The sequence below is a fragment of the Oppia nitens genome, unplaced genomic scaffold (assembly GCF_028296485.1).
Source record: "Oppia nitens isolate AA-2021 unplaced genomic scaffold, nextdenovo-longstitch-racon4-pilon3 scaffold2_pilon_pilon_pilon, whole genome shotgun sequence".
Classification (NCBI taxonomy): Eukaryota; Metazoa; Arthropoda; class Arachnida; order Sarcoptiformes; family Oppiidae; genus Oppia; species Oppia nitens.
This window is the reverse complement of record NW_026533210.1, coordinates 8654904-8680925: the sequence shown is the minus strand read 5'-3', so window position 1 is coordinate 8680925 and position 26022 is coordinate 8654904. Positions and strand designations below refer to the sequence as shown.

Genomic DNA, 26022 nt, shown 5'->3' with positions numbered 1-26022 from the left:
TCAAATACAACACAACATTGAAGTTAACGTCAAGTTTAGCGCTGTTTATGAAAACATGTGTTTTGAATGAATTGATAGTTAAGTTAAATGAAAGTCAGATTTGGTTTGAAATTCAAACTACTTTTTGAATGAATGAATGAATGACTTAATTAATTAATTGATCCCAAAGTCTTCGACAACGGAAATCATTGACATTATGAATGACCTCATGCGGTACGGTCTATACGTATCATCGGTTTTAGTGGTCACTGAGATTTTATACCAAACTCGACAATATTGGCGACGACGACGACAACAACAACAACCGAAAGACCAGAAGAAGTCATCACCGGTTGTATCTATGGGTCTATTCTTTCCCGATTACAGTATGTGCTGTCCGTTTGTCTTCAGAGAAGATTATCACACAAGAGCTATATCTTTTAGTCCGCCGGAACAGTTGTGTTCCCGTCCGGAGTCGTGTCAGTTCACACACTTTTCGTCGGATCCGAAAAAACCTTCGCCTTTGAAGCGACTGATAAAAGTGTTGACATCGGCCAACAAATCGCTGTCAGTTTGCCAGTGGGTGTTCTCCATACAAGTGTTGGCCAACGTTTGTCTGGAACTACATCGCAAAGGTATTGTCGTACGTATTGTGATCGACAGCCGCGAAGACGAGACCGATAAGAGTCAAATCGATTATATGAAGACAAGAGGTATTGCCATCAGATACGGACCACGACTGATCAATTCGGCAATGTTTCACCACAAGTTTGCCATCGTTGACGACACTATACTGATGACCGGATCCATGAACTGGACGGTAAGTGCCGTACGAAAGAGCTACGAAAATGTTTGCGTCACATCCAAGCCGTCGCTGGTCGGGCCATATGTACGCCGATTTGAAGACTATTGGACAACATTTTCGGCAGAGCCGACAAACGTCAAGCGAAGCGATTTGTTGGCCAAACTAAACAGTAAATAGTGGACCAATTGATCCGAAACATGTCATCCAATGATATATATAGCCATTAAAGTCATTCATCGAAACAATAGTACTGTAAAAATAAATGAATTATATTTTCTAATAATAACCTTAAGTTTTTTTTATATACGGTAATTAAGTTTTTTTTATTTAATTATAAATATTTAATTAACTGTAATACTCATGAAAAATTTGTGATAGTTTTTAAAAACAAATAATTAAATAAATTGATACCCAAATGACATTATAAATAATTTTTATTCCAAGTTTTTTTTAATAATTTTTTTGAAAAAAAGATTACAGAGATTGAAAGCTGCGATAACTATAGTACCTAAAAATGCAATAATTATTAGTTATTATTATTAATTATTAGTTAAAAATTGAAAGATAATAATTATTTATATATTTATATACGAGTTCTGTACAGCAGTTGTTTTTTGTGGATATACACCTTAACAGCAAAAAAAAATTATGTAACCATTAAATTACTAATTAATTAATTTTTATAAATTGTTTTGTTTTTCGATGTCATCAAATATTATATAAATATGTGTGTGTATTATAAAAAATCAATTACATGTCTCAATAACCGATTTAAATACAGGTATTTATAACATTTTTTAATTAAATAATAAAATTATTATATATTTATATAATAATAATAAGTTACGAGTTTTATATTTACGTGTCTCTATATAGTATGTGTGTGTTGTTTGTGTTTATATAATAGACTACAGTTATTATTAATATAATTATTTTATGTCCATTTAATAAAATTGTTTATATTAATTAGGAGAAACAACATTGAAAAAACACATCAACAAATTGGGATATATTTATTATTTGATATTATAATAATAATAATAATATCTACCGTTTTTTTTTTAAATAATCAATTTGTTTTACATTACAAATAACATTCACAGTTTGCATGTAGTTTCATATATAATTAATTGTTTAAATAATTTATATATATATATAATTGTGATTTTTTGTTTGTTTAATTAAAAATTTATACACATATCAATATTGCAATAGAAAATAATGGATATAAAATTCACTTTTTTTAAAAAGTTTAGCCCAAATTAAAAATAATTAGTACAAACTAATATAAAATATATTCTTTATAATAATTTAAATGTTTGGGTTATCTTATTAATCAATAATATTAATAATAATACCACAAATATGTCAACATTTTTTTTGTTTAATTATATATATAACACAATAATTATATATATAAAGTTAAAAAATCAATTGAGTTATACATCAAGTGTGTGTTTTTAGCAACAAATCTATTGTACATTTCATATCCATAGATGCAACGATTGAATGTTTCAATTTTTTTAATAGTTAAATAATTATTGTCTAATTTAATAATATACAGTATATATATATATAATTTATATAAATATCAAGCAATTTTCCATTAGTTTTGGATTCATTTACTTTAATTCATATCATTTTTTTTGTTTTGTTTGTTTAAAAAACACATAAATTTTTTTAAAAACAATTAATATCATCATTTAAATAAATCCAATTTATCCATTCAAATAGTATTATATATATACCACATATAGATATATAAATTATTATTATTTAATTATAAATTATAATAAAGGAGAAGCACAAGTGTCGTGTCCTTTAAAACAAAAAAACTGCAAACATTTGGTCCATTTATATATATATATATAAATAGATTGAATACAAATTATTATTAATAATATTTAGAAGGAAATTAGTTTGTTTTTAAGTTTTTTAAAAATTATGAAAAAAACATTTTTTGTTTGTTTCTTCATTCAAATTATTCCACTAAAAAGATGATTATATTTTTTAAGTTAAAAAAATTAGCAATATTTTCAATAAAGAGAGATATATATAAAGAGTACTCTCAAATTGCGTTATTTATTATTATAATTATTAATCATAAATCTTTTAAGATTAAGATTTAGTCGTTTTTCTCAATCGGATTCAATTTGTTTTCATCGGCATTGAGTGCAGCAGACATTTGTTTGTCATTAATAATCTTATTATTAGTATTCACTGAATCAGTCGAAACTTCTTCACTAATTTGAGACTCTATTTGCGATTCATTTTTATTAGCCGCCGATGACGTAGACGACGACTGGGCAAAGAACGATTGGGTTTGTCGGACAGCCTCCTGTCTCATCTTAGCCTGTTGTGTATTAGACAACGATGCCGAGACAGGCATATGTCCTGTATATGATTGCTGTTGTTGCTGTAGTTGTTGAACAACATGTTGTTGGTGTTGTTGTTGAATATGCTGTTGTTGTTGTTGAACATGTTGTTGGTGTGGATTCTTGACATATGTGTTTGGATTGTTGTTACGATTATTATTGTGGTTCACTTTTGGTCGTTGAATTGGTGTATTGTAATTGTTAGCCAAATTGACGACATTAGACGATAGTATTGCTGCCGAATTAGGTCGAGCAGACAGGGGTACCTGTCCGAGCATTTGTTGGGCATAGTTGGGTAACATGGGTCGACTGGCATACTTAGGATTCGTGCCATACATTTGCTGTTGATGTGGTGGCGGTGGCATATGTTGCAAACTTGAGCCTTGAGTGTAGGCGTGCAGTGTTCTGTTGGCGCTATTTCTGGCGTCCATTGTCGGGTTTACCGAATTTCCTAATTTATGATCGTTTATGATACCGCCAGTAAACATTGATCTCATATTGGCGGCCACCGTATTGGTTGCTTCTACATTCGGGTTTCTACCGATTGACAGTGGAGTTGGCCGATACTGAGGCTGAACGATCGTTTGCGACGGTTGTGAAGACATCAATCCAATGGAAGGTTGAGATTGAAATGCGAAATGCGGCGGTCCTTGAAGTGCATTGTTCACTGAAGAGGATTGTGGATAATAATTGGCGGTCTGATTGTTGGTCTGGTTGTGTTGGGCAGGTGTTGTCCACGAAGCAGTGTTCGATAGAGACGAATTGTTCTGGTGGACAGCAAACTGATTAATCGGTAGTGTCTTAGTCAATGATGACTGATGGGCTGCGGCCATCTGCTTGTATTGATCGTTGGCTGTCGGCTGAGTCATCTGATGGGCCATATATATATTTGTCAGATTTTGTTGGCTTTGCATCAACTGTTGGCTATAATGGCCAGTGTTGTGTTGCGGAGGAAATTGGGCCATAACAGCTTGCAGGCTATCGAGCTGAGGATTAAACGGCTGGTGATAGACATTGTGAGCCCCGACGTGTGTATTGTATAGCATTGTCGGCGGTGTCGATATGGCCGGATTGGCGGCTATATTATGAATTTGAAACGACGGTTGTAGGTTTTGAACGGAACGATTATCGACTAATGGCGGAGAATTAATGGCATTAACCAAAATCTGAGACGATATTATCGACTGTTGTTGGCTTTGATGAGAACTAATATACTGAGAGCTCATTTGGTTTGGTGTCGGCGTGGTATAGGTTATGGGTGAGGCCTTGTTCTTGTTCATTGTGTGCATTGATTGATCCATTGATGTTGAAGAATAGTGTACTTTTGTCAATTCAGAAACTTTTGTAATGTTAATATCACTGACGTGACAGTGATTTGAATTATTGATTAAGTCGTTATCATCGAAATTCTTGTTGAAGACAACCGTTTGGGTATCTTTTGGCGACTCAATGGCTGCCGACGCCGATGTTGTCGACGGATTTTCCCATACTTTACGAGTCGAAGCTATCTTTACGTTGAGATCCGATTCTGTGGGCAATAAGTTAGTCCTTTGCATTCCTACCACTTTCGCCACATTCGTCGAAATCTGTGATTTGTCGTTAACCGATAGATCATCGATTAGTGCAGAATCGGTCTAAAAAATAAACAAACAAACAATTGTAAGCACAATATAATTGAGTGATTAATAAATTAATAATAATTTAATCATATTTTTTAATTGTTATGCCTATCAATCAATTTTGCGCACATTTATCCCCCCATTCGAGTAATATTTTAATAATTAACACGACGGGTCTACTGATGCGCTTTCAATTTTTTAAATATATAATAATTATCTGTAAGTATTTTTTTAACAAACCTTTTTCTGGACAGACATTAACTGTGATGAGGAATGTCCACCAGTTTCGGTGTCAACACTATTAACTAAAGTTGAATTGGAGTACATTTCCTTAAGTAAAAAACAATTTTTTATGTGTTAACTGTTAATGTCTTAACTATTAATATTTCTGTATATAAAAGATAAACATATAATGCAAATTGCAATTATGGGATCAGCTTAGGGACAAGGTTTTCGTAATCACAAAACGAAATCATTGGATTGGCTCCTGATTTTTCATCATTTCATAGGCATATAAAATATACTATATATATATATAGACATCACTCAATAGGATCAATACCTTAGCTGACGGTGACTTTGCCGGCACTATCTTAGCCAAGACTTTGTTTTCCTCTTTATATCTGGTATTCTCGAAGATCACTGTACACATTGGTTTGGCCGCATCCAAATCAGTTACCTTTTTTCAAACAAACAAATAATATATATTAAAAAAAAATCAAATCATTCTTTTAAAATAATAATTAACAACAATTATAATCGCTTACAATATCAGTACACTTATCAGTCACTTGACCGACAGATTTAGCGGTAGTCGTAGTCATCTTGTTATCGTCATTAGATGGCGACGACCGTTGCGATGATGCCGTAGACGGCGGATGATCCGAAACTTCGACACCGCTGTCGTGCTGATCAAAACTACTTGATTTCGACGATGTGCTTAACGCTTGAGCGCTTGTTTGTTTGTTGTTTGCTTGAGAGTTTGATACCTGTGCTGTCGTTTTGGTAACTGTTGTGATGCTTGTATTGCTGGCCGTTGTCTGTGAGGATAGACTCAATGGTTTCATCCATGCATTGGGTACAGAATTTATACGAACAGTTGAGTCCAGTTTATCGGGTAGAGTCTTAGCTATAGCATCGGTGGCTACAGTTTTCGGATCAACAATCGATAGTGACTTGAAATCGTCGGTAATTTTGTTGGCAAATCCATCTGGTAATGAGTTTATGTCATTGTTTGCCTTTTGTTTGGCAAAACGGGGCGCAACGTGATTTGATTTAGGTTTGGGCGACCTTTTATTATTAGTAGTGGTGGGGGCGGCACCCTTTGATTTTTGATTAATCTGATAGAATGTGGGTAAATTAAATAACAGATAAATTCATTAACAATTTTTATAAAAATCATTTAAATGTAAAATTAAATTATTAAAACATCAGAATAAAAGTAAAATAAAAATCATTAAACATATAATCATAGGATTGACAGATTATAATAAGGATATTCATCATAATGTGTGTAATTAAATGATTGAAATTATTTTTTGGTTTTCATTCAATACTCACTTCATGTTTCACTTTTTTATTATCATTTCCCGTCTGATTCGGACGATTTCGTCGCTTATTTCTTTCGATAGTCTTAAATCCATCGTCACTATTGTCGATCTCTTCGTCGTCGACGTCGTCGTTATCCAAGACATCATTGTCTTCTTCATTGTTGTTGTTCTTATTATTCAACGAATTAATTGCATCTTTAATAGCATCTGGATTATCAAGAGTTACGCCACTTAATTGGAAAACAGTCACATCTCGATTAGTTGTTGAGTCAATACTACCATTTGGTTGCTGTTGGCTATTGTTTGTCGACGACCGCAAACCATGCGAACTATTTGTTGATTGATTTCTATTGTTAGCGTTGCCGCCTCCTCTATGAGTCGTATTGGCACCACCAGCACCAACACCTCCACTACCGTGATGTCCACGATAATTGTCACCACTTCTCCTATCTTGTGTTGTTCTCTTGTCTCTGTTATCTCGTGACGGGTGTTCTAAATGTCTTCTATTACTGTTATTAGATCGACGATCGCCTCTAGCCATGGCCTCACTATTATCGGAAGCAGTCTCCCATTCTTCATTATGCATATCAGTGTCTAATCGACTACCGGAACCACTTCGTTCGCTTCCTCGATGCGATCGATTACTTCGATTCTGTAGTCTAGGCGGCAATCGTTCCGTTCGATTCTTATTATTGTTGTTACTGTTCGATACAGAAGAAGTTCCATTTCTAGACATCGATGAATTGCTTTTATTACGATTACTTGGATTATTGTTTCTATTGTTATCGACGACTTCACGTGACGAGTGATGATAACTCGTTTCGTCGTTCATCGATCTAAAAGAATTTCTATTGTTTTGATACGAATTCCTTGAATCGCTAGACTTTTCATTGCGATTGTGGTCATAATTCCGGTTGTTATCTGTTTTCGAAATAGATCCATCACCGAAAGCAGCTTTAGAAGGTGGCGGCCCATAGTTGCTGGGACCATAAGCTCGGGGCATACCTCTTGTACCACTAGTAGTCTTGAAGGCGGCCATACCTCGCCCTCGTCGGGACAAATCATTTCGTTGATTTGGCGGTACAACCGATGACGTTGCAGAAATATTGGGATCAGACTTATCTCTGTCGTACTCACGTTTATTGTCATCCGTGTCCAATGGAGTTGTAGTCGCATTAGACTTCTGGACCTCTTTTGGTCCATCCTTTCTGTTCATGTCATCGCTGCCATCAAACGAATTGGATTTATTTCTCGAACTTCCATGACTTGGGGTACGTGTCGGCCGATATTCTTTGACACGACCTCTATTGGCGCCACTGCCGAGACTCGAATAGCGTCCTCCACCTCTTCCGCCATCTCTGCCAGCATATGGCGGAGCATCGTATCGATTGGAACTACTTTTACGTTGATTTTTGTCATCCTTTTTGATCAAATCTTTGTCGGCGACATTTTTGTCAAGATGACTATCACTTTCGCGCATCTCTTTATCAATCGACTCGATGCCGGCGACATCAGTAGTAGGTTTAGTTATGTCCTCTTTAGATAACAATTGATTATCCATTTTATTACACTTATTACTAAGATTTTCATTGGTTAACGTTTGATTTGTTTGCTGTATTGTTGTGCTATCACTTAATTTGTCGGCCATAGTATCTCTAGTGGTATCGCCGCCACCGCTGCTGCTAACAGTCGTCGACTGATTTAACTTCTTTAATGGCGTAAAATTCTTTTTGATTGGTTCGGTAATACTTTCGAATTGCTTTTGTGTTATGGGAACAGGTCCGTGACGATTATGATCTCTGCGTTGTTGTTGATGGTGAACACTCTTTGTTCCGTAATTATCACTATCGAGACCCCAATTCATATTTTTATTCGCATACTTGTCCTCTTTGGACGACACACTTCGTCTATCCGAATGAGAACTATGCGAACTCTCTTGTCGTTCGACAAGTTCTCGATGGTGGTGATGATCTGATTGGTCTCTATGGACCACTTTATGATCAAAATTGTCATCTCTTTGTTTGTTATCTTTGAAAAACGAGTCTCTATGCAAATCTTTGACAAATTTATTAGAATCCTTGTCATCGGGTAGACGACTATCGGACAAGTCTTTCAGTGGTTCAGTGGTCAACGGTGTTTTCGGTCCAGTTCTCCAATTTTGACTATCGGAACCCGAATGTGACGATCGATGTCGTCTATCTTTGGCCGAATCATAGTCAGGAGTACGTCTTTCTTTTTCACTTTCAATACTTTCGTGACCAGAGCTTATTTGACTGTTTGACCTGGAATTGTCACCGATAGAGGACTTAATAATTATTTGATTATTGCGAACGTCGCGGACATCACGCGAATCACTTTCCGACGGCAATCGATTACTATTGTATGTCATATCAGATTTTTGGACATTTGATTGACCATTATTTTGTAGACGTTGAAACCTGGGCGGGACATTTTTCGGGTATTTGTTGCCGCCGCCAGCTCCCGGAAAATTAGAATCCCGTGGGTAATCACGTGTACGAATATCACGCATATCTCGACCAACTTTGTCGTCACGATTTTCACTGCTGTGTCGCGAAGATTGATCGAAATCAATATCGGTTTTGTCCGCCGACGACGTCAACGGCTTGTCATGTGAGGCCTTTTCTTCTAAATACCGAAGCTTTTCGTGAGCCGCCTGTCGGCTTCTTTCCATTTTCTTTTCTTCCTCTTCGCGTCGCTGTCGCGCCCGTACGACAGCGGCAGCCATTTCGTCAGTTTGCTGTTGACTACGTTGGCGCCACATTTCGTCGTCGTCGGCGACCATCGGTTCAGATCTGTTTGGTGGCGGTTGTTGTTGTGGTGGTTGTCGTGAATGAGAATAATTTGAATGAATTTGCTTTGAATAAGAACCAGAAGGTGGTGGTGGTCCGTCTCGCGAGTGCTCATAGCTATTGATTCGGTTATTATTTCGCTGATTTGGATGCTGTTGTCTATGTTGTTGTTGCCATTGCTGCTGCTGTTGTTGGTGTTGTTGTGATTTATATTTTGGTCGTTCATCACCTCTGTCATAGTCTTTACGTTCCCAATCCTTTCGTTTATTGTTTTCATTAGAATTATTACTTCTGGTGTCACCATAACTATCCGATCTCTCTTTGGTTGTTGTTGCTGTTGGCTGATCTTCGTCATCGCTGAAAACAAGCTTAGCATTGTAATCAATTTCAGCGTTAGCCGCCGCCCAACCGCCCGTCTGACCCGAAGCATTTTCTAGTATATCATCAAAACCTTTGAGATCTTTATCGGTGATGATTGTCGGGGCCGATCGGTTTTGACGACCACCAGATGATTCGTCATCTAATCGTTGTCCCCTAAAAAACAATAAATTATAAACATTAGTTGACACTAATTACCGGTAAGACATTTTAGTGACAATAAATAACTAAAATCAATCGTCAGATATAGTAATTCAGTGGGTGATGAAAAGTTATGTCAACATAAAATTCAGCTTATCATCAATCATCATACGATTCAATTTAAATTTATAAAAAAATATATTAAATATTATTATTATAAAGATATCAAACCTCGAGTCCGGATAATAGGGCTGACGCGCAGCCATAGGTCCATGAGGTGGGGGTGGATAGCCTTGAGGTGGGTATGGAGGCCCAGGATATGCCCCTCTCGGATATGCCATCTAATTCAACAAATAAATTTGGGTAAGTATTTATCGGATTAAAAAACTCTTAAAATCAATCATTACGTGTGGCGGATATGGTGTCATCATTCGATACTGTTGGTTGTAATTCATGGGTGTCTGTCCCGGTAAAAGTGGCGGACCGTGCGGAGTATGCATCGGTTGGCCACCAGAGCCGGTGTGTGGATATACAGGTTTGTTTTGTTCGTTGCCGACCGAAGACGACGGTGGCGGCCCTCCAGCTCCTGCTGATGGTATCAATTGTCCTCCTAAGCCTGCGTTGCCAGCATTCGGTAATTGGTTTGCGCCGCCACCGCCATTGTTGGAACCGGGTTGCGGAGCAGTTCCGCGGCCCCAACTGCCCTCTGTCTGCGGCCGAAGAATGGGTCCTGGACCATATGAAGTGTCTGCATTTGCTTTTGTGGTCGAGTCTTGCGGGGCACCGCCACCATCCAGTTTGGGGAATTCCTGAGGAAAAAACGGCGACTCTTGGGCTAAGTAGTTCACGTCGGGACCATTTTCCTGGTGTTCTACTACTGTGGCAGTAACTGTACTCCAGCTCTTTGATTGCATTGATTGGTTGGCCGCTAATCCTAGAGCAATGCCTCCAACATTTGTATCGGCAACTGAACCGCTCGTTAATAATGCAGTGTTTGTTAATGTGTTTAAAGGACCGGCGATCGGCTTTTGTGAAATCAATTGTGTTAAGTCTGCACCAGAGGAGGAAGTTTGTAAAGGAGGTGTCGATCGACTATAGAAATTGGATAACAAATTAAATAAAATCATTACAAAACAAATGCCGAGTCATTTACCTGTCCTCTTCCTTTCCTTGACCCCATCCTTGACCTCCAGAAGGAACTAATGTTATATTCTGAGTGCTAGTAGTTTGGCTCTTCAAAGACGGCAGATTAGCCGGTGGTGGCATTCGCCGACCGGCGCCCACTTTACCCAACGTTTGCAAACCATGTTTAGGAGCAACTGATCCAAACAATTGGATTGACAAAACAAAAACAGTCAATACAAACAAAAAACAACTGATAATATCATTCATCACTACCTGATCCTGTCTTTTGGGTTTCAAGACTTTTTCCTTTATAGAGATTATTAATATTCAATGACTGGTACTTCTGTTTTGTTGATGATTTGTTCTCCCCTTTGGACGTTTGCCCCGAAACTGCCGACATTATGTCCACCGGAAGTCATTGAGTATTACCTGACTTTCGTCCAAAAGGAAACAAACGCTCCCTAAAAGAAAAGACAAATAAAACAATCAGTTATTTTGCATCTAATAATTGAAAGACAACATCAATGGTAATATACAGCAGATATTGTCAATCAATTGTGTGCATCTTTGTCTGATCCACAATATCTATATCACCGCACAATTGATTCAGTGATCAATCAATCAATCAATCAATCAATAATAATACCATACCTTTGGATCTAATTGGCCGTGTGTTGGGATGATATGACAAAAAAAATTAAATCAGTGATCAATGAGTAGAACAAAGACAAGTGACGACTGAAGAAAAAAATTTGAAAACAACAGATCCTGTGATCTTGAGCTCTCCTTTCTCTCTCTCTCTCTCTGGAGATGTCAAGTGTTGAGCCAATTGAGTCAATCTGTTTGACCCTCTCTTTCTCTCACTGATCCGGTGATTGTTTAATGGTATTTATATACAGTATTATTATTATTATTAAATTAGTTTAGTCTTCTTCCTCGTCGGTGATGATGAAGAAGTAGTTAAAAATCACACCACAATTATATCACCAAATGAGTGAAAAATTTATTTAGTTATATATACAGTATATACACAGTGTATGTAATGTCTATGTGTTTGGTTGGTGTGTGTGTATAGTGTGGTCACACAATGTATAATACGCTCATTCAATGCAATGACAGTACAGTCATATATATATAGTATAGTATATGTATATACAGTATATACTGTATATTGTAGTAAACTGTAGGCCACCACTCAAACACACAAAGCTGTTATAACTTTTATATATTATAATAATACATACATAGAAAAGCCCATTACATGTATAAATATATGACACGCTATAAAGCAATAGTGTTTAATATATAGTATATACCGTATATACGTTATATTTATGTATATATTTATATATATATATATATATACTGTATATCTATATGACTAATGTATGTATAGATTTATTCAATGCTTAAAAGATGGCCGATTACTACCAATGAACGCCCAGTTGTCTTATAGTCAGCCAATACTATAAGTTTATATTATAATTTTATATACAGTTTTATATATATACGGCATACCAGTGCTCTCTTTCTTTCTCTCTCTCTCTTTGTATTCAATGCTTTATACACACATACAGTACAGTACACATAGGCTATTGCACCTGACTTTCCTATAGACACCAATAGAAGCCATACTAATGGCAATATTCATGTGTGTATTTAATTTGTGAGATTTAAATTTTTTATGTGTGTGTATAGTATTGGGTAATTTTATTTATTTTATTAAATTACAAAATTTTTCCATATCATCTAAGAAATAAGGTTAATAATAATATAAAATATACATTGGTTAAAAAAAATTCATAATTTAATAATTTTTTTTAAAGTTAAATTTCAAATTGTTTTTATATATATAATTTTATAATATGCCAACTGTTGGTGTGTCTAGGACCTAGACTCTAGGTTATAACAAAAAATTATTATTATTATCTAGAATTACTATATTTAAGCTAGCTAAATATTTATTTTTTTTGACAAAATAAAACTATTAAATTATAAATAGATAATATATTCTATAGTAATTATTTTAGATATAAATGCATACACAGTGTCATTGGCGCACATGTAGTTATTGTATGATACATACGGTGTGCCCAATCATTAATTTGCATATTTTTAACTACAAGTGCCGTCTATTGACATCTATTGTCTGTCATCGACACTCTAGCGATACAATTTAGTTAAAGAATTTTTTAATTAAATTAATTTATTTTTTTTGACCATGATCATTTAATAATAATCTAGATAATCTAAAATTGCATTGGTATCTGGTTGTATCTATTTAATCTATATTTAATATATATATAACCATAGTTAGTTTTTTTGTGTATCAAAAAATATAATAAAGAATATTCTATATATATATATTACATATAAGAATATTCTGTTAAATAAATTGGTTTATAAAATGTAATTCATTTGATTAGTTTTTTATATGAATTTAATGTTTTGTATTTTTTTTGTTAAAAAAATAATTTTATTGTTTATCTATATATTAATAACTATAATTACTGTATAAATTAGAGTTAGTTATAACAAAAAAAAACAATTGAAATTCATTGTAAAAATTTTAATAATTTTATTTAAAAAGCATTTAATTTTTTAAAAATCATATTTGAAATAATTTTATGCAATCAATAATTAACAATTTTTTATTTATCAATTTTTTAAAAATATTCTCGAATAACAACTATTTTTTTATTTGTAATTTTTTTTATATACAGTATGATTTCAATTACTATAACATTAAAATCTATTAACAATTTAATTATAAGAAAATTTTATTTATAAAAAACATTATTTTGAAAATATTTGATAATTGTAACATTTTGTTAATAATGAAAATAAAATACATTACAGTAACAAAAGAAATTACAGTAATAGATAAAATATAAAATTAAAGAATAATAATAATAAAAGGTTTTTAACAAATAACAATTTTTTTAATAAACTTTAAACAAGATTTCAATTGATTCAAATCGATGTCTTTGTCGTCAACATTGCTTAAGACAATTGTCTGCAAATGTAATAATTGTTTTAACGATTGCACAGCATTTGAATCAATAGGATAACCGCTGTATTGCAAGTACTGTAGTCGCGGACAGTTAGCAACAATATTACCGATAAAATTGTTACCGATTGTTGTTGTTGTTGTCGTCGGCGACATCTCTTTTGATAAGATCGACAAATGTGTTAACTTTTTGAATCCAGTCATCGTATTGTCTGATCCAACAAAATCTATTGATTTGTCTAAAAATCTGTCACTCAAATACAGTCTCTTTAGTTGTTTAAAGTTTTGGCAAATAATCTGAAATAGATTACTACCATTGAAATCTTCATTACCGCCAATGGTATAGCTTTCAATTGTAAGTGACAAGTGCTTCAATTGGCGACAATTGCGACCAATTGGCGACAACAGTTTCGGTACTAATTCTGGCCAACAGTTGTCAAGTGAAGCAATATTTATCTTTAGATCAGTAAGCCGTGACATTTGCGATGAAAAATCAGTTATCGCCGATGTTGTCGGCAATATGTCGACATAGATATCTATAGACAATGAGGTCAACTGTTGGCCATATAGCCGGACAATCTGTTCAAATATTTTGTCCATTCTTTCGTCATCAATGTTGACCTCAAGTTTGTTTAATTTACGGAAGTAATCATCATTAGTGAAGTGACGGTATATATAGAGTTCATCGTCAGGATAGTCGCCGATGTAATTGAAAAATAAAATATTTGTACATTTCTTGAGATTACTGTCCAATGATTTAATTTGTTCTTCCGATTGATTGTCGATTACATGAATTGTCTGCAATTGTTTGGCAAAGACATCAAAAAACTTATCAAAGATTGACATTGATATGTCTTCGTCGAAGACATTCTTGATATAAATTTGTCTTAAATAAGGACAGTATTGTGTAATGATTGGCAAATACTTATTAAAATTTAAATAGATATCAATTCTGGTAATGTTTGGACACTTCTTCAACAGTTTGGCCAACAATTCTTCAGTTAATGAACCGAATTTCTCATCACATTTAATATCTGTTACAGTTTGTGGTATCACTTGTTGCCATTGTTTGGACACACATTCAAATTTGAGTTTATCATCAAATGTCAAATAAGATAATAACAGTTGAGACAAATCATCTCCGAAACGATCAAACGATTGTCTACTTCTTGAGGAATGAATTCTTAAATATCTTTGTAAACGACTCTTCATTGTCATCGATGGCGTATTCAACTCATTATTTTTTTGAGAGACCATATTTGATGAGATAATTAGCGATTATATAAAGTATAGTATTAGTAATGAATTGAAAGTGATTAACAAAAATGTTTGCTATAAGTTTTGTTGTTAAAGTTTAAAATTTTTGATTTAAAATTATAAAACATTACTTATTTTATAAGACATATTTCTAGAGAAAAATAAATGTCAAAACTTTTTTTTATAAAAATTACTAAAGATTATATTTATAAAGGTTATGAATTAACAGCCTAAAATATAGTAATTGAACCAGTTAGACATATGTACTAGGTCAAATTATAATACAGTAAACTATGGATGAAAAAAAGCATATTAACTATTAATGATATAAAAATATAAAATATTATTAATATACATATATATATAAATTTTGTCTTATAGTAATTTTTGAAATTTAATACATATATAATTTATATATATTAAAACTTGTTTGTTTAATACTAACTTGACACTTAGCATTATTAGCATTTAAATTTTTTTATTAGTAGTAATATTTTATAAAAATAAATGAGAAAAACACAGTAATAGTAATAGTATAGAGCAATTGATTAAATCAAAAATAGATAATTGATATTCATTTGTGAAATTCATTATTAAACAATAATTGTTATTATAATATAAGCATTCATTAAATAAAATATCATAATTGAAAGATACATATAACATATATAAAAAATAGTATATCGGGTATTCAAAAAAATAATAATAAAATAAAATTGTCTTTCAATTACAATGTGATATTGAATTTGTTGATTACACGGCACCACTGCCGCTGCCGGCAATCAATCACTTTTTGGTCATTTAATTTTTGATATATTTGTTGAACGTACTGTAGTACTTGCTTTTATACCACCGAACTACTAGACCCGATGGCCAACGGATATAATTATCCGAGTATTGGTACTTATGAATGGTTGGCAGCTCTTCTATGCGTAACAAAAACTCTTTAAGATTGGGTGTATTGGCAAACAGTTCCGGTTCGAGATAATAGTGCAAATCGATGAACTCGTAGGCAATAAAGTCGACATAACTGATACTTTTGCCGGCAAAGTACGGATGATCGCCGAGAAAACTGCTCAACTCTTTCAGTACGGTCGGCAACTTTTTGTCGATGTAGTCGACTCGGGCCACCTCAAAATGGGGGTCAAAAGTAGTGGCCAAATAGTCGGCCCGATAATCTTTTAGTTGATTCTCAATCATATCGATACGGATCCTTTCGCGTTCATTGTGTCCGTCCAATCGGTGTTTTTTGGACAGATAGCGCATAATTGTCAAACTTTGTGTCAACTTTACTTCATCGTCAATATAATAGGGCAACTAATTTATTATTTGAGTGAACAAAAAAAAATTAGTTAAATTATATTATAATTATTAATAATTATTATTATTATTGTGATTATTTGCATTGAAATTAATTTTTTTCTCTCTCTCGAAAGATTAAACAATTCACTAAGTGATTAATAATTTTTAATACTATAAATATGAAAATAAATAATTATAATACTAATACATAAAATACTTTTAAAAAATTAAATTTACTAATTTTTTTAGTATTTTATGTATTAGTATTATAATTATTTATTTTCACATTTATAGTATTGTATAATTGTATAGTATTGTTAATAAAAAAAAATTCTAAAATTTAATTTAAATGTCAAAAAATATATGTATTTTTTGTGATAACAATTTTGCTTACATTGGGAAAGTCGAGACCCATTTTAGGTTTGATTTCATACCATTCGGCCCTATCCTCAGGTGGCGGACCATAATTAAAACGCTTGTCCTCATACTCTGTCTCAGTGTAGGCCAATAACAAGCGGATTGGTTGTCCCAACTAATTATGCAATTAATTAATTAATTTGTAAATTATTTATTTTATTATTTATGAAAAAAAACAAAAATAAATTTCAATTAAAACTATAACATAAAATAATAAATTATATGACAAACATATGTCTAATAGAGAGCTCTCAATTGAATTGTTGAATAACTTGTTATCTGTTTTTTAAAAAAGCAAACCCTATCCTTGAATTTAATAACTTATTTTTTTTTGATTATATATTATTTTTTATTTATAATTTTCATTTATATTATGGTTTTAATTACGATAAAATACAAATTTATTAACAAATCTTATAAAATAAAATATTTTATTTATATCAAAAAAAATTACTAAAATTACATTTTAAAAATATTGAATAATTGAAACGTTTGTTCATAATTACAATAAAATATATACATATACTGTATATATATTTTTGCAAATTCTTTATTATATAATAAACAATTTTAAGAGTTATTTGCTTTTAAAAAATAATTTTTAAAAAACAAACTTAAAAACAAGATTTTATTTACTTAAAAAACTATTTGATGCGAAATATATGTGATATGAATTAACAAAATATTTTTATAGTTAAACAACAACACATAAAAACACATATATTATAGTATTATACGGTATATATATATTCAGATGGTTAGTAAACTAAACCTGGGAATGGCCTCTAGTTTTGATATAATAATTTGATAAATAATCAATTCAATGATAGTTATAGTTATAAATTTTAAAAAAATATATATATAATTGAGATATTTTTTAGTTGGTTAATACATGTATATAAAAAATAGTAGACGTGATTGTAAAAAATTTAAATTTCAATAACGATTAATCACTAGAAATAACAATTTTTACATTTAAAACAAACTACAAGTATATTATGATATAAAAGATAAGACACTTTTTTTGTCAGTTCATATATACTCTATATTTCCAGTATATTACTGTATATTATAGCAATTGAATGAATTGATAGAAAAGTTATTTACTATTAGATCAGAAATACCAATATTTTTATAATAAACATTAGCACAGAATCGTATGATTTATTACAATATACTAATAATACAGTATTAATACAGTAGTGTATTATTATATGTTTACTATATATGTATACAATATATATAAATATATAAGAAACAAACAAAATTATGGCAATATTTTGCCCAATATTTCAAATACTTTTCAAATATAATGTATGAAAATTTATATATAATTATTTTTCTTCTAATTATAACAAAATGTATATATATATATAAAACCCAACAAATAAAAAAATATAGAAATTTATTAAAATATATTTTTTAAATACATATATTTAGATAAACACATAGAGGACTTACTCCACGTATATTCCAATAGCCAAACACTGGTAGGTTTAATGCCATAATATAATTTGGATGAGGAATGGACTCAAAATAAAATTAAATAAAAAAAAGTCAATCAAAAAAAACTCAATGCATTTATTGAGTTTGGGTGACAACTGTTTTTATTAGTAATAATATTAATAGTATTATTATTATTATTATTTATCAGTGGATTGGAAACCAAGTTTAAGTATAACTACTACTAAAATAATAGCTAAATAACTAATAGAAAAACTAATTGAAGAGAGACTCCTGGTTTAAAAAGCCTAATAAACATCCAATTGAAGGCCAAACTAATAGTAAGCACTGGTATAGTAAGCAAAGTGTTGGGCGCTCTCTATTAGTACAGTATATCATATAAAACGGTATAAACTTTTATTTAGCTGTAAATTAATATACAAAACATTTGTCTCACACGTGACTATAGTTTGACTATTATTTTCAAAACATAAACACAAAACAAAAATGTTTTTTTTAAAATACATATTTAAATGTAATGTAATTTAAATGGTTTTCAAAAACTATTTATATATAATAATAATAAGTGTTGACAATGTTTAGACACGTTTACCGATATCTGCGGCCGACCTGCGGTTCAATCATTTGCCGGCCAAACATCAGTTGTTGTTGTTGTGGTCGTCAGCTAAGTGTTACCGCCGGACTGTTCAAAGACAACAACAACAACAACCCGAAAGACAATAGCGGTGACAATAAAAATATTGATACCATACAGACAACAACTACCGCCGATAGCCGACAAACAACTGGAAGTGATGTGTCAGTCAAAGCGGACGACAGCGAAGTTGACGAATACAAGTGGGGCCCCAACGAAGGTGTTCCCTATGATCCGCAAAAAGATCCCGCACTGACCGTTGAACACACGCCATACAAATACCCGCAATTTTTTACCCGACAAATCCGTCAGATGGGTCTGAAACGAGCCGTACGGATCATAAAAGACGACTTGAGTGTACTGAAGACGGGTCGTATCAAACGTCCGCCTTGGGAATTGCCGCCACCCAATGAAGTAGATGTTGCTATTTTTGGTGGCGGTATTATCGGGTCAGCGATCGCCTACTTTCTCAAACAACGAGCGCCGCAAAGCTTTACCTGTTGTGTCTTTGAAAGAGATCCCACTGTTAGTTGAGTTGTTTGTTTGTTTTATAAGACAACTGTTTTGTTGATATTATTATTATTATCGATGTTTGATGACTAACTCTTGATGTATTGACCACTCTTTTAAACAGTACACCAGAGCATCGACCACCCAATCCATTGGCGGTATTCGTCAACAGTTTTCGCTAAATGAAAACATACTGATGTCTATGTATGGCATCGACTTCTTGAGAGATGTCAAAAAACATTTGAGTGTCTTAGACAATGAACCGCCGGATTTGCGTTTTCATCCGCACGGCCATCTGGTTTTGGCCACCTATGCCGGTGCACAACAATTGGTCGAAAATCATAAATTGCAGACCGATTTGGGCGCTTTTGTCGAACTCTATACACCCGACAAACTAAAAGAAAAGTTTCCGTGGCTTAACACCGACGGTATTGCCATCGGTTCATACGGTGTCCAGAATGAGGGCTGGTTTGATCCGTGGGCTTTGTTGCTGGCATTCAAAACCAAAGCCCAGACATTGGGTGTCGAATATATTCAGGGAGATGTTCTTGACTTTAACCTAATGACGAGTAATGCCGCCAATTATGACCATTCGGGACAATCGCGACAACAGGTCAATCATGTTATCTATAGAAATCCTGACGGATTTGTCAAACAGATGACGTTTGCCGCCGGTATTGTCTGCGGTGGTGCCAGTTCGGCAGTGTTGGCTGATAAGCTAGACTACGGTAACAAACCGGGAATTCTATCCCATCCATTGCCAGTTGAGCCCAGGTATGCATAATAATTAATTACAATACTTGTGCTAAATATAGTTTTCTAATATTTATCTACCGATCTCTCTCTCTCTCTCTCTCTCTCTATCTGATATCAGAAAACGTTATGTCTATGTATTCAATGCACCCGATGGACCAGGTATTGACTTTCCGCTGATTATGGACCCATCATCTGTGTATTGTCGTCGTGAAGGTTTAGGAGGAAATTTTATTTGTGGTCGAAACCCGAGTGAAGTATTGAATTAAAATATCCAATATATAAGTAATGATAATAAATATTAAAATCAATGGTTTAGGATGAAGAACCTGATGTAAGCAATTTGGATGTCGACTACTCTTACTTTGACACACATATATACCCGCAACTCGTTAACAGAGTGCCCGCATTTTCATCGGCCAAAATCAAGGGCGCCTGGAGTGGACTCATCGAGTATAACACTGTCGATCAAAATCCAATTATCGGACGCGATCCCTACTATGGCAACCTATTTTGGGCCACAGGTTTCAGCGGACAGGGTATACAAATGGCACCGGCAGTTGGCCGGGCTATGAACGAACTGTTCTTTGATAACGGATATCAAACTATTGATTTGTCGCGATTTTCGTGGCAAAGAATTTTGAGGAATGAGCCCATAAAAGAGGCACAAATTATGTAACAAAATAATATATTTTATAATCAATAATTTATTAGATGGTTATTCCGAGTATATTATAGATTTGATATAATTAATTAAAAAATAGATTATTTAAACTATTTAATTAAAAAAAATTGTCTACTAATGTCATGACATGTCCTACTCCTCATCATTATATCTCTCATCTCGGGGCGCCCATCGGTGCAAATATATTACCCGACTGTTTGCTGGCCGCACGCGACGGACTGAAACCCAATAGTTTCTGAATATTCTGAGAGAGAGAAGACAATCATTAATTTAAGATAATTTTAAGACATTTTTTTTAATTGATGGCCGACATACCTGTCGTATAGACATTGTGCACAATATGTATAAGAAAATGAATGAACAATCTGTATAGTCATCGCCGCTTAAGTTACGGTGCGATAGTCCCTGAATGAGCGAAATGGGAACAAATGGCAGTTTGGCTACAATTCGACCATCAAATCTAGTGGTGATGTTTCAAATCAATGGATTAATTAGATAGAGAAACAGGTGATGGGTTAATAATAATAGATCAGCTAAAGTGATCTCCTCTCATGTCTTACATCGAGTTAAACATTGATAGCAAAGCAGTAAAGGCAAAGCCAATGGCAAACATGGACTTCATTTTGACTAACGATAGATCTCTGTTATGGTTCTTCAGTTTTTCTTCTTCTCGTTCCAACTTCTTCTTCATTTGTTTGTCATTAGTTTCGCCAATCGTTTCTTTTTTCTTCTCCACTAATTAATTAAAGGGGAAAAACAAAACATTTTGATGGTCAGGGTATAGATCAGATCAGATGACACAAAAAACTTCTTCTACATCATACATACATCTTTTGCATTGTCTTTCAACTTCGGCTTTCAGACGCTTATATTTATCAGTCCTGTAGACCATAAGCCATGTAAGACCTGGATATCCAACGACAAGGGATTAAGTAAATCCGGTAAAAGATTTTTTTCTTTTGGTTAATCAATGAACTGATCCATACCTTCGCCGAGAAGTGCCGTAAATATTGAGATAAACACTATTAAGACGCCGTCGGTCCACATGTTTTTGGTTGTGTCCACAAAACCTTTTATTTTTCTTAAACAGCGGTTTTAATAACCGATTAGTATATAACTGTAGTGTTGTTTAAATAAAAAAAAAAGTTAAAGTAATTATTTAGAGATAAAAATAGTTTTTATGATTAGTTTTTATTATTATTATTATCAAAGATATGATATTTTATACTAAAATAATAATTACCGGTAAATGTAATAATAAATTATAATTTACCTTAAGTTTTGTATATATAGTCTGTATATATATAATATATAATGTGTTTAATAATAATACATATTATTAATACATGTATTTTATATTAATAATAATAATAATAATTGGATTACTATTGGATTAATAATAATTAAACTAAAAATAGTGTTAATGTTTTATTAAATGATTTAACACAAAACACACATTAATTTAAAGGTATAATACATTTTTGTTATCATTCATATACACTGTTACGGGTAGTTAAAGTATAATATAGAGATATATAAATTATATATATATATAAATTATAAACATTAATATTTATAATGAAAGGGAAATAGTTATATTAGATTAAGTAACGCTTTATGTGAATGATTCCTAAAAAAAATACCCAAATATTATATACCTTTACCATCACTAACAGTATATAAATTATTAAATTAAATTTTTTGGTCAATATGTAATTATAAATAGGACCAAAATTTAGTACATGTAGTTGTATAAGTATTTGTTACTTTTTTAAACAATCAATTATATATATATTTAAAAAAAACAATGATTTAAAATCCCATTTATATTGTATTTACATTTTATATGACAGTCTCTCTCTCTCTCTTTAAAAGTAATACATAGAGACAACTATACTGTAGTGTAGTATTAATGATGTATTTGTTTTCATAAAATTATTACAATATTTATATTTATTTATTTATTTGCATTAACTGTATGTTTAGTTTTTGCAATACATTATTATTATTATATTAGTATTAATAACATTAATAAAAAAATCAATTAATTTAATTGTTTTTTGTTATAGTTTTGAGTTTTCCAATCAATTATTATTTATATGTTTTATTATTTTGTTTATACAGTACTTGTATTTTTAGTATATAATAATCATGAATAAGATAATGTCATAATCATATCATATCATATAATTTATAGTCATATATAATATCTATATATATATATCGCCAATCAATTTCTGACAACAACAACAAAATCTTTGAATGAGGTCATCATCACTACCACAGATGATGGTGTGTCCAGTGATCACTACAGATGATGATAGTCTGTGTCTGTCTATGAGATAATTGGTGTCATAATCACTGAATAGATCTGATTTTTTTTCTTCATTCATCTATGATTTTTTATATATCATATAAAATTTTTTTTTATATTTTTTTGACAGAAAAAAAGATTTTTTTCTAATTTTATTTTTTTGTGTCATTTTATACGTAAAGTATTTTTGCAAATATAAGTATTAAATGTTTTTTTTTAGAAAAAGTTTCAAATTTCTAATGTATTGAAAAAATAGTTGTATTTTATATTATTAATTAATAATCACTTTTAAAAAGTATTTCAACTAATTATTTATAAGAAGTATTTGTGTTTTACAATCACATTATGAACAACAATAAGCTAAGTGAAGACAACACTGGCGATGAAGATCAGGGATCCGATCGTCCAAAGTCGTGGATCACGTTTGAAGAGCAAGCAGTGGTGGTGGACACTGATAACCATCACCGAGATGTTAGACTTGATATGCCGTCCAATTTGGTGTCATCGGCAGCGACGATGGCCGCCAACAACAGTGGCGGCTCATCATTTGTGGCCACTATAGAGCCGACCGATTCGATACACGTAAGCGCCGCCAATGCTCACGACATCAGCAAACAAAGTACTTCACCGATAATGACCACCTCATTGACTATTGGCCTACCATTGAATCAAAGCAATCAAATAACTGATGCAAATATTATGTCTAATATTAATACTGTCAGCAATAAAGTTATTGATAAAAGTTTTAAAGCAATCACTAATAATAATAATAATTATGTGAATGATATGCAAGAAATTAGAGCCGAGACCAGCGATGGTACAAATGTTGGCAACAAAAGTAGTCTACAACAGGTCTCGCTTAAGGACGTCGTCAGCAATAATGGCAACAACAACGACGACAATGCAGTCGTCAATCAATGCAATCATCAATCAAATGCTCAAATTGATGGCTATTGTAATTACAATTGATTTTTAATGATAATATTGTTTTGATGTTCAATGATTTGATTTTGTCTTTTTCATAGCAAATGGTGACATAATAGTGACTCTATTGCCAGTCAATGATCACTGTTCGTGGTTATCACCGGCCAAATTCAAGCCAGAATTGGTTCCCGAAGAGCTTATGGCGCAATCACTTTCTGTTAGTTATAAGTTTTTATTTGCTGTCGATATTATTAAAAACAAGAGTTTGAATTTAATTGTTGATTTGTTATCTCAGTTGACAGTTGAAGACTATGTGTCGGCCATACAAGTATTGGTCAACGATTTGCGATTCAATTTATACATTACTTTATATAAGCGAATGCTTGCCGTATGGATTGCATTAGGTTTTGCCATATTATTGTCGATACTGTTCTCAGGTATGAAAGGATTGCCACTATTTGTCGGAGGAGTCATTTGGCTCGTTGTCAATGTCTTCGGCATATTTGTTACAATGTTTTTCAAAGTCAAGGTATTAGTAGTAAATGATTCTTATATTTGTTATATAAATAGTGCCAATAATTATTAATAACTTATTTTATATTTTAATGAATGTGTTTTATATGTAAATAGTTATATCATTTGTTGGAGAGATGTATATCTCAAGTAAACAGAATGTTATACAAGAATAATATACTGTTGGGTGTCGACGACAGAGGAAGTCTTTCTTGCCATAAAATTAATCTCATTTTCATCTATTTTGATGTTACTTATTGTATTGTAAGCTATAATTTATTTTTTTTTGTTGTTGAAAATTTGCATTTAAAAGTTTTAATTACTGATATTTATTATTATTCGATGATAATTAAAGAAATTCTTGAAAGATATGCTCGACAATGAAAATCGATCGGCAAATGGGGACCAACAACAGCATTCTGTCCCGATGTCCAATACATCGTCAATCTTATCGCGAATGGATATCAACACAGAGGATGTTATAATTACCGGAACTCAACCGAAAACTTTATCGCAAAAAGAGGTATATATTTATTGTTATTATTATTATTATTATTGTTGTATTGACACATATTATCCGGTAAAACATATCTTTATTAAATTTTTTGTTTTCCAATCCTTCCAGACATACGCTGAAAAATTACTGCTACGCTATAGTCAGCGCTGGGTCAAAGACTTTGTCCGACGCAAAATCGATCTGAATATGCCGTTACACGCGGACGCGGCTGGTGTTCCCGTAACGGCATTGCCATCAGCGCCGAGACACTGTTCATCATCGAGATGTTTGTGTCAGTTTATTGAGGAACACCTCAAATTCAAGCCATTAACTCAATGCAATATAACTGAACTATTTATGTGAACAAAAAATAATAAGGAAATATATGATAGATATATATATATATATTTATATATTTGATCTTAGAATCTGAAGTTTTTATTATTATTATTAATTTATTAAATTTGTTAATTGTTTTTTTTGTTGACGTGATATTGAATATGTATTTTTTAGACAAGTTTTTTATTAGCATTTTATTTGCATTTATTATTATTATAATGATTATTATTTGTGTGCCTTTAAATTATTTATAATATTGGTAATCGGTTTTTAATATTTACGGTATATACTGTATTTTATTTATAGAGATATTTTTAAAAATAATAATAATTTACATAACATTTTACATTTATAAAATTATTTTTTAGAGTATTATTATTATTTATACAAAAAAAAGAGATATAATGGGGAATAAAATCTTTGTTAATTTTTTATATATAAATTTATATAAAAAATATATATGAAATAATGTTTACCATTTGATTGTTGTTAATTGACAATAAAAAAATTTAATAGCAATAATAGTGACAATTAAAAAAACTTATTGTTATAATACTGTAATTCAGTAATTAAAATGCTGTTTAAAAAAACATTTGAATCTCTAATAGACTGTAACGGTTTC

General features: G+C 32.1%; 6 protein-coding genes across 8 annotated transcripts; 3 read left to right on the top strand and 3 right to left on the bottom strand.

Annotated features, from left to right (window-relative positions):
* The first annotated feature begins 37 nt into the window (after positions 1-37).
* On the top strand, positions 38-1032 carry LOC128956229 (mitochondrial cardiolipin hydrolase-like). The gene has a single exon (XM_054301920.1). It carries the CDS (start codon positions 197-199, stop codon positions 959-961), a length of 765 nt encoding a protein of 254 aa, XP_054157895.1. The 5' UTR covers positions 38-196; the 3' UTR covers positions 962-1032.
* Positions 1033-2845: 1813 nt separating this feature from the next.
* Positions 2846-11900, bottom strand: LOC128956228 (homeobox protein 5-like). 3 transcript variants are annotated; one of them, XM_054301918.1, is made up of 11 exons: positions 11434-11900; positions 11056-11243; positions 10811-10976; positions 10065-10749; positions 9889-9998; positions 6339-9672; positions 5876-6118; positions 5546-5818; positions 5341-5457; positions 5019-5108; positions 2846-4793 (listed from the first exon to the last, which is right to left on the bottom strand). In XM_054301918.1, the coding sequence occupies exons 2-11, from the start codon at positions 11180-11182 to the stop codon at positions 2910-2912; spliced, it is 7029 nt and encodes a 2342-aa protein (XP_054157893.1). In that variant the 5' UTR covers positions 11183-11243; positions 11434-11900; the 3' UTR covers positions 2846-2909. The 3 variants fall into 3 exon arrangements, with proteins under 3 accessions (XP_054157893.1, XP_054157894.1, XP_054157892.1); XM_054301919.1 differs by having other exon boundaries at positions 5546-6118; positions 6339-6535; positions 6608-9672; XM_054301917.1 differs by having other exon boundaries at positions 5546-6118.
* Positions 11901-15571: 3671 nt separating this feature from the next.
* Positions 15572-18478, bottom strand: LOC128954886 (glutathione S-transferase Mu 1-like). Its single transcript, XM_054300491.1, has 3 exons — positions 18230-18478; positions 16746-16883; positions 15572-16366 (listed from the first exon to the last, which is right to left on the bottom strand). The coding sequence occupies exons 1-3, from the start codon at positions 18272-18274 to the stop codon at positions 15851-15853; spliced, it is 699 nt and encodes a 232-aa protein (XP_054156466.1). The 5' UTR covers positions 18275-18478; the 3' UTR covers positions 15572-15850.
* A 231-nt stretch (positions 18479-18709) lies between these two features.
* On the top strand, positions 18710-20826 carry LOC128956356 (FAD-dependent oxidoreductase domain-containing protein 1-like). Its single transcript, XM_054302085.1, has 4 exons — positions 18710-19391; positions 19501-20150; positions 20251-20386; positions 20449-20826. The coding sequence occupies exons 1-4, from the start codon at positions 18807-18809 to the stop codon at positions 20806-20808; spliced, it is 1731 nt and encodes a 576-aa protein (XP_054158060.1). The 5' UTR covers positions 18710-18806; the 3' UTR covers positions 20809-20826.
* A 125-nt stretch (positions 20827-20951) lies between these two features.
* On the bottom strand, positions 20952-22106 carry LOC128956357 (calcium load-activated calcium channel-like). Its single transcript, XM_054302086.1, has 6 exons — positions 22088-22106; positions 21801-21931; positions 21643-21720; positions 21375-21549; positions 21130-21274; positions 20952-21058 (listed from the first exon to the last, which is right to left on the bottom strand). Exons 2-6 carry the CDS (start codon positions 21859-21861, stop codon positions 20969-20971), a joined length of 549 nt encoding a protein of 182 aa, XP_054158061.1. The 5' UTR covers positions 21862-21931; positions 22088-22106; the 3' UTR covers positions 20952-20968.
* A 1309-nt stretch (positions 22107-23415) lies between these two features.
* LOC128955182 (transmembrane protein 268-like) lies at positions 23416-25467 on the top strand. The gene is made up of 6 exons (XM_054300826.1): positions 23416-24083; positions 24154-24269; positions 24348-24581; positions 24683-24829; positions 24921-25088; positions 25191-25467. The coding sequence occupies exons 1-6, from the start codon at positions 23474-23476 to the stop codon at positions 25422-25424; spliced, it is 1509 nt and encodes a 502-aa protein (XP_054156801.1). The 5' UTR covers positions 23416-23473; the 3' UTR covers positions 25425-25467.
* Positions 25468-26022: the final 555 nt, after the last annotated feature.

Bases quoted from the DNA above. Each gene is read 5' to 3' on its own strand.
- LOC128956229 (XM_054301920.1), top strand. From the start codon at position 197: ATGAATGACCTCATGCGGTACGGTCTATACGTATCATCGGTTTTAGTG.
- LOC128956228 (XM_054301917.1), bottom strand. From the start codon at position 11,182: ATGTCGGCAGTTTCGGGGCAAACGTCCAAAGGGGAGAACAAATCATCA. The intron at 9,999-10,064 runs GTAATGATTGAT...TTGTTGAATTAG, and splicing joins TGACACCATATCCGCCACAC to ATGGCATATCCGAGAGGGGC. The intron at 5,458-5,545 runs GTAAGCGATTAT...GTTTGAAAAAAG, and splicing joins CTGATAAGTGTACTGATATT to GTAACTGATTTGGATGCGGC.
- LOC128954886 (XM_054300491.1), bottom strand. From the start codon at position 18,274: ATGGCATTAAACCTACCAGTGTTTGGCTATTGGAATATACGTGGA. The intron at 16,884-18,229 runs GTAAGTCCTCTA...TTGCATAATTAG, and splicing joins GCTATTGGAATATACGTGGA to TTGGGACAACCAATCCGCTT. The intron at 16,367-16,745 runs GTAAGCAAAATT...ATAATAAATTAG, and splicing joins TGGGTCTCGACTTTCCCAAT to TTGCCCTATTATATTGACGA.
- LOC128956356 (XM_054302085.1), top strand. From the start codon at position 18,807: ATGTTTAGACACGTTTACCGATATCTGCGGCCGACCTGCGGTTCAATC. The intron at 20,151-20,250 runs GTATGCATAATA...ATCTGATATCAG, and splicing joins CCATTGCCAGTTGAGCCCAG to AAAACGTTATGTCTATGTAT. The intron at 20,387-20,448 runs GTATTGAATTAA...TCAATGGTTTAG, and splicing joins GTGGTCGAAACCCGAGTGAA to GATGAAGAACCTGATGTAAG.
- LOC128956357 (XM_054302086.1), bottom strand. From the start codon at position 21,861: ATGTGGACCGACGGCGTCTTAATAGTGTTTATCTCAATATTTACGGCA. The intron at 21,721-21,800 runs GTATGGATCAGT...TTGGATATCCAG, and splicing joins TACGGCACTTCTCGGCGAAG to GTCTTACATGGCTTATGGTC. The intron at 21,059-21,129 runs GTATGTCGGCCA...TCTCTCTCTCAG, and splicing joins GCACAATGTCTATACGACAG to AATATTCAGAAACTATTGGG.
- LOC128955182 (XM_054300826.1), top strand. From the start codon at position 23,474: ATGAACAACAATAAGCTAAGTGAAGACAACACTGGCGATGAAGATCAG. The intron at 24,084-24,153 runs GTAATTACAATT...TCTTTTTCATAG, and splicing joins TGCTCAAATTGATGGCTATT to CAAATGGTGACATAATAGTG. The intron at 24,270-24,347 runs GTTAGTTATAAG...TTGTTATCTCAG, and splicing joins TTATGGCGCAATCACTTTCT to TTGACAGTTGAAGACTATGT.